This window comes from Rhizopus microsporus, assembly GCF_002708625.1.
Source record: "Rhizopus microsporus ATCC 52813 unplaced genomic scaffold scaffold_13, whole genome shotgun sequence".
Lineage (NCBI taxonomy): Eukaryota > Fungi > Mucoromycota > Mucoromycetes > Mucorales > Rhizopodaceae > Rhizopus > Rhizopus microsporus.
The window spans coordinates 549,195-564,068 of NW_019671928.1; the positions used below are offsets into that span (position 1 = coordinate 549,195).

The 14,874-nt window shown below is 36.2% G+C and overlaps 7 protein-coding genes across 7 annotated transcripts; 2 read left to right on the forward strand and 5 right to left on the reverse strand.

Moving 5' to 3' along the window:
• Positions 1-87: 87 nt before the first annotated feature.
• RHIMIDRAFT_33522 (Clavaminate synthase-like protein) lies at positions 88-1,381 on the reverse strand. The gene is made up of 6 exons (XM_023615115.1): positions 1,197-1,381; positions 1,047-1,138; positions 958-996; positions 814-910; positions 708-761; positions 88-653 (listed from the first exon to the last, which is right to left on the reverse strand). The coding sequence occupies exons 1-6, from the start codon at positions 1,353-1,355 to the stop codon at positions 144-146; spliced, it is 951 nt and encodes a 316-aa protein (XP_023464416.1). The 5' UTR covers positions 1,356-1,381; the 3' UTR covers positions 88-143.
• RHIMIDRAFT_259652 (uncharacterized protein) lies at positions 1,369-2,127 on the reverse strand. The gene is made up of 2 exons (XM_023611416.1): positions 1,641-2,127; positions 1,369-1,584 (listed from the first exon to the last, which is right to left on the reverse strand). The coding sequence occupies exons 1-2, from the start codon at positions 1,983-1,985 to the stop codon at positions 1,537-1,539; spliced, it is 393 nt and encodes a 130-aa protein (XP_023464417.1). The 5' UTR covers positions 1,986-2,127; the 3' UTR covers positions 1,369-1,536.
• Positions 2,128-3,274: 1,147 nt separating this feature from the next.
• RHIMIDRAFT_245195 (uncharacterized protein) lies at positions 3,275-4,754 on the reverse strand (the record flags this gene model as incomplete). Its single annotated transcript, XM_023610158.1, has 3 exons — positions 3,275-3,549; positions 3,601-4,662; positions 4,727-4,754. 3 exons carry the CDS (start codon positions 4,752-4,754, stop codon positions 3,275-3,277), a joined length of 1,365 nt encoding a protein of 454 aa, XP_023464418.1.
• A 484-nt stretch (positions 4,755-5,238) lies between these two features.
• Positions 5,239-6,039, forward strand: RHIMIDRAFT_239533 (uncharacterized protein; the record flags this gene model as incomplete). Its single annotated transcript, XM_023609194.1, has 3 exons — positions 5,239-5,436; positions 5,745-5,867; positions 5,932-6,039. The coding sequence occupies 3 exons, from the start codon at positions 5,239-5,241 to the stop codon at positions 6,037-6,039; spliced, it is 429 nt and encodes a 142-aa protein (XP_023464419.1).
• Positions 6,040-6,946: 907 nt separating this feature from the next.
• On the reverse strand, positions 6,947-8,514 carry RHIMIDRAFT_245196 (carbon-nitrogen hydrolase; the record flags this gene model as incomplete). Its single annotated transcript, XM_023610159.1, has 5 exons — positions 6,947-7,254; positions 7,310-7,469; positions 7,525-7,752; positions 7,810-8,411; positions 8,469-8,514. The coding sequence occupies 5 exons, from the start codon at positions 8,512-8,514 to the stop codon at positions 6,947-6,949; spliced, it is 1,344 nt and encodes a 447-aa protein (XP_023464420.1).
• Positions 8,515-8,920: 406 nt separating this feature from the next.
• On the reverse strand, positions 8,921-10,639 carry RHIMIDRAFT_33576 (methionine adenosyltransferase II, beta-like protein). The gene is made up of 10 exons (XM_023615116.1): positions 10,298-10,639; positions 10,191-10,234; positions 10,058-10,115; positions 9,938-10,005; positions 9,668-9,888; positions 9,556-9,616; positions 9,446-9,500; positions 9,363-9,398; positions 9,228-9,311; positions 8,921-9,191 (listed from the first exon to the last, which is right to left on the reverse strand). Exons 1-10 carry the CDS (start codon positions 10,368-10,370, stop codon positions 8,986-8,988), a joined length of 906 nt encoding a protein of 301 aa, XP_023464421.1. The 5' UTR covers positions 10,371-10,639; the 3' UTR covers positions 8,921-8,985.
• Positions 10,640-10,671: 32 nt separating this feature from the next.
• Positions 10,672-13,677, forward strand: RHIMIDRAFT_314687 (root hair defective 3 GTP-binding protein; the record flags this gene model as incomplete). The annotated part of the gene is made up of 12 exons (XM_023614949.1): positions 10,672-10,807; positions 10,860-10,957; positions 11,019-11,337; positions 11,399-11,516; positions 11,551-11,562; positions 11,584-11,702; positions 11,750-11,930; positions 11,980-12,349; positions 12,400-12,663; positions 12,717-12,846; positions 12,902-12,998; positions 13,054-13,677. Coding segments are annotated over 12 exons (2,324 nt in total), but the record flags the coding sequence as incomplete, so codon positions are not given.
• Positions 13,678-14,874: the final 1,197 nt, after the last annotated feature.

The following is a 14,874-nucleotide window of genomic DNA, read 5'->3' on the forward strand; positions in this document are numbered from 1 at the left end:
ATTTGAATATAAAAGAAAAGACAAAAAAAAAGAAAATGGTTGATGTCACTCTTTTCAATGCATTAAACATAAAATAGAGTTTAAGCCATTTTTAGAATTTCAAAAAGAGAAACCGTAGTCAATGGGGAGGTTTTTTATTTTCTTCATTTCTTTCCATAAGTATAAGTAGCATCCAATCGATTTCTCAAATGTTCTCCTGCAGTAAGAGTATGACCATCCGTCTTTGATGATTGATCAACATGCTTTGAAGGGACAGGGGATAATGGGACATTATCATCAGGATGAACAAAGAATGGCATTGAGTAGCGATCGAGGTGTTTATGCTCAGGTAAAAACACAACACGATGTAAAGTAGATTTAAATAGTCCATTTGTCCACAGTTCCATCTGGTCGCCTACATTGACCAAGATAGCACCTTCGATCAATGGGGCTGAAATCCATTCGGTGCGACTTGCTTGTACTTCCAAGCCGGGAATGTCTTTTTGAAACAGCAGGGTGATTGATCCATAGTCAGAATGAGCACCAGCTCTGACAGGATCCTTGACATCAGTTTCTCCTCCTCGAGGATATTTAAGAAAACGAAGGATATCTCCAGAGTTTTCATATGAATGAGCCTTCACAAAGAATTCTTTACCGCCTTTATCTTCTGGGATCTGTTCGATGAAAAAGTCATTTTTTCACAAAATAGACATTATGTGATGACATACCTCTAATGCAATACCAAATGCAAGTAATATTTGTAGAGCTGTTTTATAACATATCTATGGCTTTATCTTTACATATACATGTTATACATATTAGATGGTTAGGTACCTGTGAGAAATAACACAAAAAGTCCTTTTCCTTATCAAAGACAGAGGGAAGGGGTTCAAAAGGCTCTCCATTGATGAAGTTGCGAAAGTTGAAGCCCCTGCGAATGGTGTTGGCTCTAATGTTCATCAACACTTTAATACTTACTCTTTATGATCTCCTTGTTTCTGATGTTCAGGATCCAGTCTTTAGTTATTTTAGTACTTTCCATTTAGCATACAATTACTCATTTATACCTTTCACTGTACAGTTCTGAATAGCCATGATTATCTTTACTAATCAAGTATTTGCGTCTCTCTTCTTGTGGCAAGTTAAAAAACTCTTTGCTCTATTAAGATGTTATGTTTGATGGCATGATTTTTATTCTTGTTTGAAATAATAATTACCAACTCAAAGGCCTTGTCAATATCTCCTTGAGGGATGGTGTGGTTTATGATGTAAAAGAATCCGATAGACTTACAAGCATCGAATACCTGTTGAGCTACTTTATTTGGATTCTCTTCAAATTTGGCAAAATCAACAATAGGAATGGATTGAACAACCATAAAATATGAGAAAGAGAAAAAGAAAGAGAGAGATAAAGATGTAGTTTAAACCCCAGACATGTCACAATTGACTCTATTCCGACATTCTTTTGCTCGTAATGGATCATAGCACATCACAATAGATTGGTAGTGTTTTGCGATATTTGTACATACAGATTTATTATAAAATAATGCTTAAAATCTAAAATGGCATTGAAGACTTTTGTTTGGCGAGTTCTTTTAATTTTTCCTATATAATAAAAAGTGATTAATTTAAAATAATACTCGGTAATCTCTTTCATTTACCTCTTTCCAAGCTTGGATTGTCTGTGGCATCTTTTCCATATTACGTTGGATCGTAGCTTGTCTTTCAGCTCTCATACGTTCATGCTTCTCCAACTTATTAGGCTTATATCTAAGTGATTTAGGTGCTGTCTCTGGTAATAATCCAATACTGGTAGGTTCAATTCCTTCTTGAATGCATGCTTTTCTTAAATCAGCTTGAATACGTCTTGAAAGTCGAGGAGGTCGCCAAAATGACTTGCTCTTTGCTTCATTATACACAAGTTGTGGTTTTACATCTGCTTCTACAAATTTGGCATTCTCAAGTTTTGATAAAAACTTTCCTGAAAATGTACGGAATGTTGACATGAGGAAAAAGATTTTTTGTGTATGTCTTTGAGGGAGGGGGTGAGGGCCCATATCAGGAAATATCACAGTCACTTTCAGTAGCCGCTACGGACATTTAATTGGACAATAAACGATTTTTATTGGATAAAGGATGAAAAGGCATAAAAAATGAAAAACCTGTAATTTGTCAAGGGAGCAAGAGTATCGCACTTGTTCGTATTGATAAAAGCAAAGATTCGTATTTTTGGATGTTCAAAATCTAAATAAGATCCATATCGAAAAGAAGATTGCTTTCTCGTCGCAGCTTTTTCAGGCCTCTCTTTTGTACATCGTACTCGCTCTAAAAAACAATTAATGAAAGCATCAGTAATTTTATACTTTAAGGTACTTACCTGAAGAGTTGCCAGCAACTAAAGCACAGGCATCATATTGGCTCTTGCGTCCCAAGTCACAGGGATTGTTATATCTCGCAGTTCAACAACTTGCCATTTGCTTGCATTGCAAAGGTTGGTCTTTAACAGCGTGATTTTGTCGCGGATACGCTGTGTCCCAAAGAATGATAATCCTCTGACCGCTTCCAGCGACGCATCTTTGGCACTTCAGTATCTCATTCCTCAAGGGGTTGCTGGTCATCCTTATTAACTTCCAAGTATCGCTGATTGAATGCTCAACGTATTCAGCAGAAAATGGCCCGATGATTCCATTATTATAACCTCAAAACCATCAACACTGTGATATTGCCTAAAAACAAATTATTTTACCTTGAAAGCATAAGATGGAATAATCAGTTTATAAATAGGGAAAAGAAAGAGATTCGTGGCAAATGAAGAAAACAATCTTTACATGCAGCATAATAAAAGGATTATTACGGACTCATCGACATATACTTCTCTTATACTTCAGTGTTGTGCATATTAGACAAATGCTGTGCGGATAGTAAAATCCGTGCTTCAGCCTTTTTGTTTTTTATCTTTTTTTTTTCTTTATTCGCTTTTGTTACATTGGGCCTAGTTGAAGACGCTCTTTGAAGTTCTGACTAGTAATTCGCGTGGTGAAAAACGTTCAGCATGTTGGGATCTGAGGTTTAGGAATAGATAGCCTCCACCTTCTCGTGGTTATTCCTGTGAGTAAAAGCCTAGTGTTTTGAAACGAAGAGAGGCTTTGATTATTTTGTTGTATTTTTTTTTAAATAAAAACCTTTGATGCTTTACACTTTATACTGCGTACTGAACTTATTGAACGAGGGTAGCTACATGATTCATTACAATTTTTTTTGACGACAAATTTTATTGGCATAGAAGCTATGCTGCTTAGGCATAAGAATTACGAACGAAAGATGGAGGTAATAGTACATAATTATTATCCACAGAAGTACGCAGTTCAGCAGCCTTTCGTTTTCTGTTGCTTAAGATTTTAACGACGCTTTTCATAGATTCTTTACCCTTCCAGACAACTTCCAGGAGAGGGATAAAGTCAATAGCAAACGTATTGATACTGTTGGGAAATTCAAGTTTTTGCGTTCTTAAAATTCGGGTTATGTAATAACCAACAGGGATATCCATTACAAAAAGTTCTATGCTCAATCCTAATGAACTCTATTATTAAATACTTCCATACTGCAATATTATTTGCTTACCCATCATCAAAAACCCAATTGTTGCAAGATTATTCACTTGCATTGGGTTTTCATCAACAAGGAGAGAGAGCATATCGCGTAGTGTCTTCGGCAGTTTGCTAAGACCATCGTTGAGATATTTATCGTCAACTGCGGTAATTTTACTTTTTCCAACTTCGCCTGAAACAAGCTCTTTGCTCAATACTTTAAAAAGTATATCGACCCTTGCTCCCATTGCTTTTCTTGTTCTTCTTTCTACTGCTTCTAAACCTCTTTCCTTATTTCTACCCAACGTGACTGCAACACTTGACTTTTCACCAAGAGCCGCTTTAATTCCACCATTTTTGAAGGCTTTGTAAACGAAGGGCCATACTTCATGCAGAAGATCTGCCTCAGAATATTCGTTCAAAGTCAATGTATCTTCGTATAGAAATAGCTCTGATGCTTGTAATATGCTTTGGCAAATCCATTTGTGATTGAATTGAGCAATGGGATTGTGCTTTTGACTATCAGCATACTCATAGAGCTCTTTTCCTGAATTCCACTCTTTATTATACTCATTTAGGTATTCTTGGATGTCCTCAGGAATGTCTGGTAAGCTTTTTACACGAAATGATTTGATTTCATTTAATTCAGCAATTGTGAAGTAACTTCTCCAAATGGGATCATCTGCGTCCAGAATCATAGAGTGCACAGGATGCTCATAGCAACACTTCTCTGCCAATTTCTTCATTTCATCGTCGACAATCTTGCCTGTTGACAGAACCCATTTTTCAGCGATGTTGTCATAGAGGTCGACAACTCGTTGCTTTTCAGATGCTGATAGTGTATAGTGTGAGCCTTTGGACGACTCTATATTTTTTGTGGTTTCCAAGGGGACAAATATGTCATCATTAAATTGTTCAAGTTTAAATCCCATGGATTTTACAATAACTTTGATTTTTCTTTTCCAATCGCCACGGTAAACTTTGACGCTTTTGCCATTGTAATTTTCTTTTATCAATTCCGCCAAATCATTAATTAGGTCTTCCCAACGCACCACCTTTTGCTCATTAGCTACTTTTATAATCGAACAAGAAATTTCTAAATATAATAAAAGTTGAAATGAGTATATATATAAAAGGTTATTTATTGATAATTGGAATACCTTCTTTGAATAAGATATGTTCACTCATGTTTTTGTTTAAACGAATTTAAATTTGGAATATTAACTAAGAGGAATAGGGTGTCAAATGTAGAGTATGTAATTCTTCAGTAGGAAGCTTAAATAGAATAAGATAATAAAGATGACAGAATATAATTTTAGTTTACTAGTAAAAGGGCTATATAGTGTGTATTCTTAACTGTATCTCACTCAAATATTATAAGTACTAAAGAGTGTGTCTAGTGCGAGTTGATGTTAACTAAAGTGAAGAACAGCGTTCCAAAATATAATGTGAAAGAAGGAATGCTTTATAAATGTGACAATAATAAAGCTTGTAGTAGTTAAATTACAAGCTCTGCATGCTTCTCCTTTTTTTGGGGGGGTTCTTTAATGCATGTAATAGGAGATTTTTAGTTCGAAATTAAAGGTTTCTACACAAATCTACACATTTTTACGTCGATCTATACATATCTACACAAACCTCAAAGTAGTGACTGGTCTTTAAATTTTTTGTCATGTCCCAAGAAAGTTTCATTTGTAAAGATATACTCAACGGACTCATTCTTACAGTCATTTCAACACAAAATGAGATCAAGGACGTCATAAGAACTGCATTTGGTCAAATAGCTGAGCTAAGAGAAGATGGGGAAGATGAGAGAGATGAGAATTCTAAAGAAGAACTCGAAGCACGACTTGTGACGCTGAGACAAGCTGTATTACATCACATGAAAAGGAATGGCATGTTTTATTCCAATATATATACTTTACTTTCTGATATACACACGCGCTCACTGATTTATTCCACTGTTTACAAGATGTTGCTGTAAAAAAAAAATTGTCGTTTTTGTATGTCTGATTTACTAGACACTCGATGGTTGCAAATAAAATGATTTAACATTCCACGATTTAAAAGCCGATGCAATTAACGCCTTTTTTAGGGTGTGCGCCTTACATCAAATAGCTTCAGCATTTTTGTTTTTTATCTTTTTTTCTTTATTCGCTTTTGTTACATTGGGCCTAGTTGAAGATGCTCTTTGAAGTTCTGACTAGTAATTTTGTAGCGAAAGTCATGCTGGATGTTTTTGGTACTTGGGCTGTCATGGGCCTGGTTGCAGATGTTGCCTCTACTGGGTTTCTCGGATCAGTAATGTGATGGTGGGAAGATTAACGGTTGGGTTCTGGGGGGCTTTTCTTTAACGTGGGCCTAGTTGAAGACGCTCTTTGAAGTTCTGATTAGTAATGCGTTAAAGAAAAGTACCAACGTTATCTTCTCTAGTGCTTCAGCCTCCAAAGGCCTAGTTGAAGACGCTCTTTGAAGTTCTGACTAGTAATTCGCGTGGTGAAAAACGTTCAGCATGTTGGGATCTGAGGTTTAGGAATAGATAGCCTCCACCTTCTCGTGGTTATTCCTGTGAGTAAAAGCCTAGTGCTTTGAAACGAAGAGAGGCTTTGATTATTTTGTTGTATTTTTTTTTTTAAATAAAAACCTTTGATGCTTTACACTTTATACTGCGTACTGAACTTATTGAACGAGGGTAGCTACATGATTCATTACAATTTTTTTGACGACAAATTTTATTGACATAGGAGTTACGAATGTTTCCCTACTGCAGCATTATTTGCTTATTCATTATTCAAAGCCCAATGGTTGCAAGATTGTTCACTTGTATTGGATTTGCTTCTACAAGGAGAGAGAGCATATCGCGAAGTGTCTTTGATAACTTATAAAGACCATCGTTAAGGCTCTGTACACGAAGAGTCATACTTTGTGCAAAAGGTTTGACTCATATATTCGTTCTGTGGTATTCAAATTTACCTTTGTAAGAGTCAAATAAGTCGATTATTTGCGAATTTCATTCTTTATAAAAAGAAGAGATGAATATTATTAAATTAGATTTGAGCGAGAGCTTTCTGTCAGTATGATTTAATGTGGTCAATATGATTGCTTATCAATTTTATACGAGTAACTATTACTGTTATAATGATTCATATCATATACACCACGTTCAAATCAATGCATCTAGTATAAAAATAGTTTTGGTTCTTGCATTAGAGAAACGGGAGCGTGCTTTTGACAATCAGAATATTCATAGAGTTCTTTCCCAGATTTCCAATCTATATAATACTCTTAAGTATTCTTATATGACGTATTTTTGATCCAAAGGATCTATCATGCAGGCAAATAAAGGGAGAGTCAAGATATAAGAAGTTGTTTATTTTGCTCTAGATGGACAGTCGATTAGACTTGTACTTTTGACGAATAAATAAAATGAATGCCGTAAAGGTAATAAAAACGGTTAGATAGCTAAAAGAATCACCAATATATCCATAAAGTGTAGCCACTCGTTTTCTGATAGGTAAGTAAAACAAGTAAGACTCTGCAGGATACGTGGCTACCACTTGATCGTAAACGACATTGTAGGTTGGTCCATAAATACCAGAGAGTCCATACGTGGTGCATCTGAATAAGGTGAATCCGTTTTCGATGGCTCTCAGGCGTTCTGATTGAGTATGATAAATCGTGACAGGGCCTTGTATGAAATTAGATACTGCTCAAAGGAGGTTAAATAACTCTCTTTTACTTACCCCAAGACCAGGCAGGCTGTAGCATCACATCAATATTTAATTTGCTTGCTTGAAGCATAAATTCTGGGTAATTCATGTCAAAGCATATAGAAACACCAATTCTACCAAACTCTTCAGTGTCTATATACGGAATGATGAGTTCACCAGGGGGTTGCATTTCCTGTTGTAATATAAAAAAAAAGTTAAGAGAGCAAAACAATAGGGTGTCATCTTACCACCGTAGGAACTGGATGCGCTTTATTATAGTCAATCCCAATATCACCTTCCTTGGTAAAAACGACAAGTTTGTTCTTCTCGACTGGTCCAAGAAGGTGATAGGTCATAGCCAAGTAGACCTTGTGCTTGATGGCAAACTCTTTTGCGCGTTGTAATAAAAGAGATTCCTCTTTTGCATCAGTTGCTACAACTGCAACTTCAGACCACAGCACTAATTTAGATCCGGCCTTTAAGAAAAAGAGGAGTTAGTGTACACATGATTTCAAAAACTAAATATAATAAACCTCTGCTGTATGGGCTGATTTGTTAAACCAGATGTCATAGTTTAATTTATCAGGTACGTCATGTCCGTAACTAACTACACAGCTAACAGGTACACTTTTGGGGATATAGGCAGATTGAGGGGCCTGGAACATGGATCCTGGTAGGATATTATTGCGAGCACCGTTATAAGTATACAGAGCAAACATAAACAAGATATACGCAGTGACAGGATGCTTCAAGAGCGATGAGCATGTATTTTTGTATACTGGCTTTCCTTGATCATCATAATCCGTTGCTGCGACCGTATCCTGTCCCCTTTTCAAAAGATGAAAGGGATAATCAGGGAGCTCCACCAAGACTGTGCCAAAGAGGGCGGTCAAAAAGTCAAGGAATGACCGACCGCCGAGAGACGCTGCTAAACCAAATTCAGGCCAAGTGATCAAAGGGGTTGTGAAGGTGAGGTAGTCACCAAGACCACAGTATTTTTGGAATAGATAAAATGAAGCTGTCCAAACACAGGGGAAAAAGAGAACACGGGTCCAGATACAGTTGGTTTGCTGTACCAAGTACCTGTCAGCTGTAAAGGGAATAAAGGGAACCCAATTGAGGACAAACGAAGAGCCTAATGCAGATAATTTTAGTTTTTTTGTGTGTGTTTAAAATGAAAGATCAGTGTTACTGAATATGAGTAGAGCCTTTGGAAATTTAGGGCCACCTTCGACCATCGCAAAGGTACCAAGAAAACATAGAGCAAGTGAAATACTACTGATTGCGTAAGCCAAAAGCGTGTGTGTATAGGGTTGAGATCGGCAATAGTTCAAGATGATAGGGCAGTAAAGGAGGGTTAAGGCTGGAATAGCATGATAGCCGAATCCAAATAATCTATGGATGGCTTGATTTAGTATGTATAAAATAGTATTTTCTTTTATTTACATCTCAAAAAAGAGAGCCCCTAATATCCAGTGTTTCTTCAAAGGGACCACTAGTTTATCTGTCATGGAGCTTTTATTTGAGAAGAAGAAGAAAAGAGAAGAAAAGAAAAAAAGAGACTTATTGCTGTATTACACTCTTTGTGCTGAATGTAAGCTTTAGCTATTTTTCTTGTGAAACGTTTTGTTTATACACTTGGTTACCCATTCAAAAATAATAAGGAATAATCAGCGTATACATAAAAGAGAGGATAAAACAGCTTTAATTTAAAGTTGTTTGGTTGGTTTGAAAGATGAGAAATAATCTCCAAACCAAGCAGCAAATTTGACACATTGAGTATTAATTCCGGCAGATTCAAGACTTTTTACAGACAAATGAGCATTTTCAGGTCGCGACACTGCTGCTGCAGGGTCAACTGTATCTTGACGAGTAAGATGATGTATAGGAACATTGAGCAACTCAGCAAAGATCTCTGGTTAGACGTTATTATTAGCCTTTTTTTTTTTACCACACATTTGATACTTTGTCATACATTCTTGAGCTGTGAAATGATAGATGCCTCGAATATCTTGCTTGTTTACCATCTTTTTGACTATATACATGTAATGAATATATAATTATTTAAAAACAGTGTAGATCTTACCTGCCAAATCCTTGATCACGTGGGCCACATCAGCAACTATATACTTTGAATAAGTGTGATAATAAAAGGTCATCCTCTTTTACCATTTGTAGGATATCTTTGAGCGACATTATCCATCTTGACCGGCTTTTGAGGGGCCTATTTATAATGACGTTGATAAAGAAATAAAGGATAAAGATATATGTATACTTACCAGCACAACATCAATCAGTACATTCACGGCTGATTCACCATTGTATTCAGTCTCACCATAGCTTTTTTACAAGTTATTATTATGAAATGGATCAAGATTCAATGTTACTCACAGAATAGGCACACGGAGAATGACTGCGTTTGGATAGACTTGTCTGACAGCATTTTCACCAGCCAATTTTGTTTGCCCATAGAATTGAAGTGGGTTTGGTTTATCTTCAATCTCGTATGGAGGTGAAGTACCATCGAATACATAGTCTGTACTAATGTATATAAGCATGATATCCCGTGACTTACAGATAGTTGCCAGTCGTTTAGAAGTTTCTACATTGAGCTGATATAAAGTCATTTATATACATTCGACGTCCTTTTATGTTACTTACGAGCAACACGCCATCTTTATCTTTTTCTGCCACATCAGGACGACGTTCAGCCGCACAATGAACAACGACTGTATGATGTATATTACGCGTCTAGTGTTTTTATACCATTATTATTTTTACCATTAGGCTGTTGTTCATTGAAAAAAGTTTCCACTGCATCTTTATCAGTCAAATCAAGCTATATTTATAATATTATGACATCCTGTCTCATATCAACATATATATATATATATATATATATATATCATTTTACTTTAACCAAGTCATCTTTTGCGCGTGAAAAAGCTGTTCCAACCACTACAATAAAATGGTTATTTCAATACCTTTTACTTTTGCTTGTTTTTTTTTTTTTTTTTTTACCTTCCCAGTCCTTGAATGCCTTGACGACTTGTCTGCCTAATAAACCTGATGCCCCTGTGATTACAACTTTCATTTTTTAAAAAAGAGAGAAAAGTCAAGCCGTTTGTACCACGAACGATAAAAAATAAAAAGGGAGGAGGATGACGTGTGTGTATGTGTATCTATGATGAAAAAAGGGTTTCTCCCTTAAAGATGTATGATGCATTCATATAAAGCACCGTTGTTCATTCTCTGAATCCTCCCATCCCTTGAAAAAAGGTCAAGGTCGCATAAACAACTTATAAGTGACAAACCTCAACTCCGAAGTGAACTTTAAAAGTCTCTCCTTATTCTCTACTACTTCTTTCTTTTTCTTTTTTTTTTTCTAAATAACAAAATGGAAGCGAAACCAAACGAAGAACAATCTGTTGAAATAAAGGAAGTGGTTAGCTCTACTCCTACTGAAGATTGGGATTCTGATGTTGCTGAAATTCCTAGATTACAAGTTATTGACGAACATCAGAAATTCACGTAATGAACTCTAATTGCTTTTCTTTCTTTTAAACTAATACCATGGCAATAGTGAGCAGCTTCCTGAGTATATGGGAAAGTGGGGTTTAGCTGATGCAGGTTTTAAATATGATGTCGTAGCTGTGTTTGGTTCTCAAAGCACTGGCAAAAGTAATATACACTTTAGCAAATAATCACACACATACACACAAATGACTAATGCAAACAATAGGTACCCTCTTGAACAAGCTGTTTGGCACCAGGTTTGCAGAAATGAATGAAAACCAACGACAGCAAACGACCAAGGGTATCTGGCTGTCTCGTGGTCGAGGTATGCACGTACTCGTGATGGACGTCGAAGGCACGGACGGTCGTGAGCGTGGAGAAGATCAAGACTTTGAACGTAAATCGGCCTTATTCTCTATGGCCACAAGCGAAGTGATCATTCTCAACCTTTGGGAACACCAGGTCGGCCTCTATCAAGGCGCTAATATGGGATTGCTAAAGACCGTCTTTGAAGTCAACTTGCAGTTATTCCAAAACCAAAGAGGGTAAAAACAAAAATAAATATTCACGTGCATATATTGTGGAAGATCTGACGCAAATATAAAGTAAGGAAAAGACCCTCTTGTTTATGGTTATCCGTGACTTTGTTGGCGCAACACCTTTGGAAAACTTGGCAAGAACACTCCGTACTGACCTTGAAAAGATCTGGGAAAGCTTGTCAAAGGTATATATATATATACATTCTTAAATGTGGATAGCATTTGATTAATGTGTGTATGTGTGTGTGTTAGCCTGAGGGACTTGAAGACTGCAAGATCACAGATTACTTTGATTTCATGTTTACTGGCTTACCTCACAAGATTTTATTGCCTGATAAGTTTGATGAAGAAGTAGCCAAGCTTCGAAAGAGGTAACAAAAAAAAGTAAGAATATAGCCGTATTCATCACTCTCTTTAGATTCAATGATCCTAATCATCCTGATTTCGTATTCCGTCCTGAATATCACAAGCGAATTCCTGCTGATGGGTATCACTTGTATGCTTCAAGTATCTGGGATAAAATTCTGACAAACAAAGATCTTGATTTGCCTACACAACAAGAGTTATTGGCTCAGTACAGATGTGATGAGATTGCTAATGTAAGCGAACCATTATACACATGACAGCATACTAATTCCCTTCTTCTAGGCTGCATTTGTAGTATTCCAAGAAGGCACTGCACTCTTCAAATCACCTATTCTTGAAAAGGGTGAGATTATGGATGATTTGGGAGAGAGAATGAAGAAACTTCAACAGGAAGCGCTACAATCGTTTGACAAGAGTGCTTCTCGTTATAACCAAGGCGTGTATCAGAAAAAGCGAGTTGAAATGGTGACTAAACTGAATACACAATTGGGAGTTTACTTTGTGGGTCAATTGAAAAACTTGCACAAGAAAGCGATTCATTTGTTTAATGACAAACTTCAACAAGAGCTAAAGAAGCCCAAGTATCAGTTTGCTGAGGTAGTTTCATCATGTTTGAAAGAAGCAACTGCATTTTTTGAAAATGGTGCCAAAGGTATGTTGAAATAATCTATAAGTATCTCTTATTTATACCTCTGGTTGCAGCCATGGTCATTGAAGGAACAGATTGGTCCTATGCCCATGAAGAAGAAGCTTTGAAGGAAGAGTTTAAAGAATTGGCTGCAAAAGCGCGTACAAAGGAATTTACAAAGATGAGCAAAGCACTTGAAAAGCAAATAGAAACCGAGCTTACGGATCCTGTCGCACTTGAACTCAACAGGCCTGGACCAGACATGTGGACCAAGATTATCAGTATCTATAACGCCACATTGGCTGATGCTGAGAAAGTACTGGCCAAACAAGCAGAAAGTAAGTATTTTTGTTGAGATCATGATACTGTTTGCTCACATTTTAATTTAAAGGCTTTGATCTTTCAACTGAAGAAGCTCAAACATCAGCTGCTAACCTGAAGAGACAAACTTGGTTGGTATTAAGAAAAAAAATAGACGAGGAATTAGCTGATAATCTGCTACTGTTGAAGCTGAGAAACAGGTATAAAAAAAAGGAAGGAAAATGACAGCCTCACATTTATTAAAACGTGTATCAGATTTGAAGAAAAGTTTCGATATGATGAAAAAGGTCTTCCAAAAGTATGGAAACCAGAAGATAATATCGATGTTCATTTTAAGAAAGCTAGAGACGAAGTAAGCAAAAACATAGAAAGAAAAAAAATGGGATCTAATCGATGTTTTTTATTAGACCTTGTCTTTGATCAAATTGTTCTCCAAGATTGATACAAGTTCAGATGATGAGTTTAAGATTGAATCAACTGAAGAGTTTGATTTTGAACAGTCACTTATTATTCTTGGTGAAGGCAAGCAAATTGATATATCAAATCGTTTCAAGAGAGAATCCGATGCATTCTATTTGGAAGCCAAACGATCTGTAGTTGCCACTACAGCCAAGATACCCACTTGGGCCGTTATTGCCATGATATTCCTCGGTTGGAATGAATTCATGACAATCTTGAAGAGCCCTATCTACCTTGTGTTATTCATCTTGTGTGTATCCGTTGGTTACGTTGTATATGCTCTCAACCTTTGGGGACCTTTAGAAAGAATATTGACAACTGTATTCAATGAAGCGACGAGTATGGCCAAGAATCGAATTGCGGAAACAGTGCATGCTTCAGGAAGTGGTCGGTCACAATATGAAATGAAGGATTTTAAAACAGAATAAAAAAAGAACTGATTACTCTATATATTTGTGATATTTCATCATTAAGCGGGAATAAAGAAACAGACAAGAAAAAAAAATTTTTTTAATGATTATTTTTCATTTGATTTTACAATGTATACAGAAATGGTGGTGATATGGTTTTGCCTCAGGTCAAGGGCACATAGTGCCTACCTTAAGCCTAGGAATATATCATCCAGATCATTCGAAAAGTTATAAGCAAACCTTCACCGAGATTCAGCCCGAAGGCCTTCACTCAAGGATCAGGCTACTCATAACCCATAGCTCGAACAATCTCCTGTTCTGACTTGTGTTACTTAAGGATATGCGCAGATTATTATGAGTCATGGAGACTCCTACGCCCTAGTATAGTAACATATTATTTTCAAGCGTAAAGAAAAGAAAAAAGAACAAGGACAGGGTTGCTTTTTTATAGACAAAAACTAAAAACTCCGTAATGTCCGCCAATAATAACTGAACGTCACAAAATTTCTCGAAGAATATAAAATTTTTTTTCTACTGACCAATAAGAGAGACATGTTGTCAAACAAATCCAATGCTGATTCCTTCCTTCTCTTTATTAGATCATAAAAAAGAATTAATGAAATATATATGTTTGATATGAGTTTGCTTTGAAAATAAAAACACATATACTTGATATCGCGTATATATATACATTTTATAAGTGAACTGTCTTGAGAATACTGGGCAAATCAGATTGCAAGAGAGAAGCGCTCTTTGAATTCACGCCACACCTCATCATTTATGCAATCCACACTTTAGTTGTTTTTTCTTCTTCTTTTGCAGCCCCTCAATGTCTGATTTTGCAGAGGCAATAACCTTGAGACAATGTAAGCGCGCTCATAACTGTATAAACGCGCAATTAATTCTTTGTAATTAGCTCTTGACTATGAAGAGTTGCAAAGGAGATATTGTCAGCTTGAAGTTTCTGTCAAACAACTTGAACAACAAAATATATCCCTGAGTAATAATAAAGTCAAAAGCAGATTTATTTTTAAATGTATTAATTTATTATAGAACGCGATGCTGAAGAGGCATTGTCTGAAAAGGAGAAAGCTGAAACATTAAAACACAAAATTGAAGATGAGAATAAACAGATTAAAGAAAGACTAGGCATTGCCGAGAATGCAGAACGAAAACTATTTGAAGAAAATGGCATACTACACATGAAGCTTGCTCAAGAAAGAGGTAATAGTTAGCTACTTTTAACTCTTGTGTTTCTAATTCAATCATATAGACAAGATGTGTAAAGTGATGCAGGAAAAGGATGAGCTTAAACAAAAGGAAATTGACTATTTGTTACTGGAAGCAAATGCAAAAGCT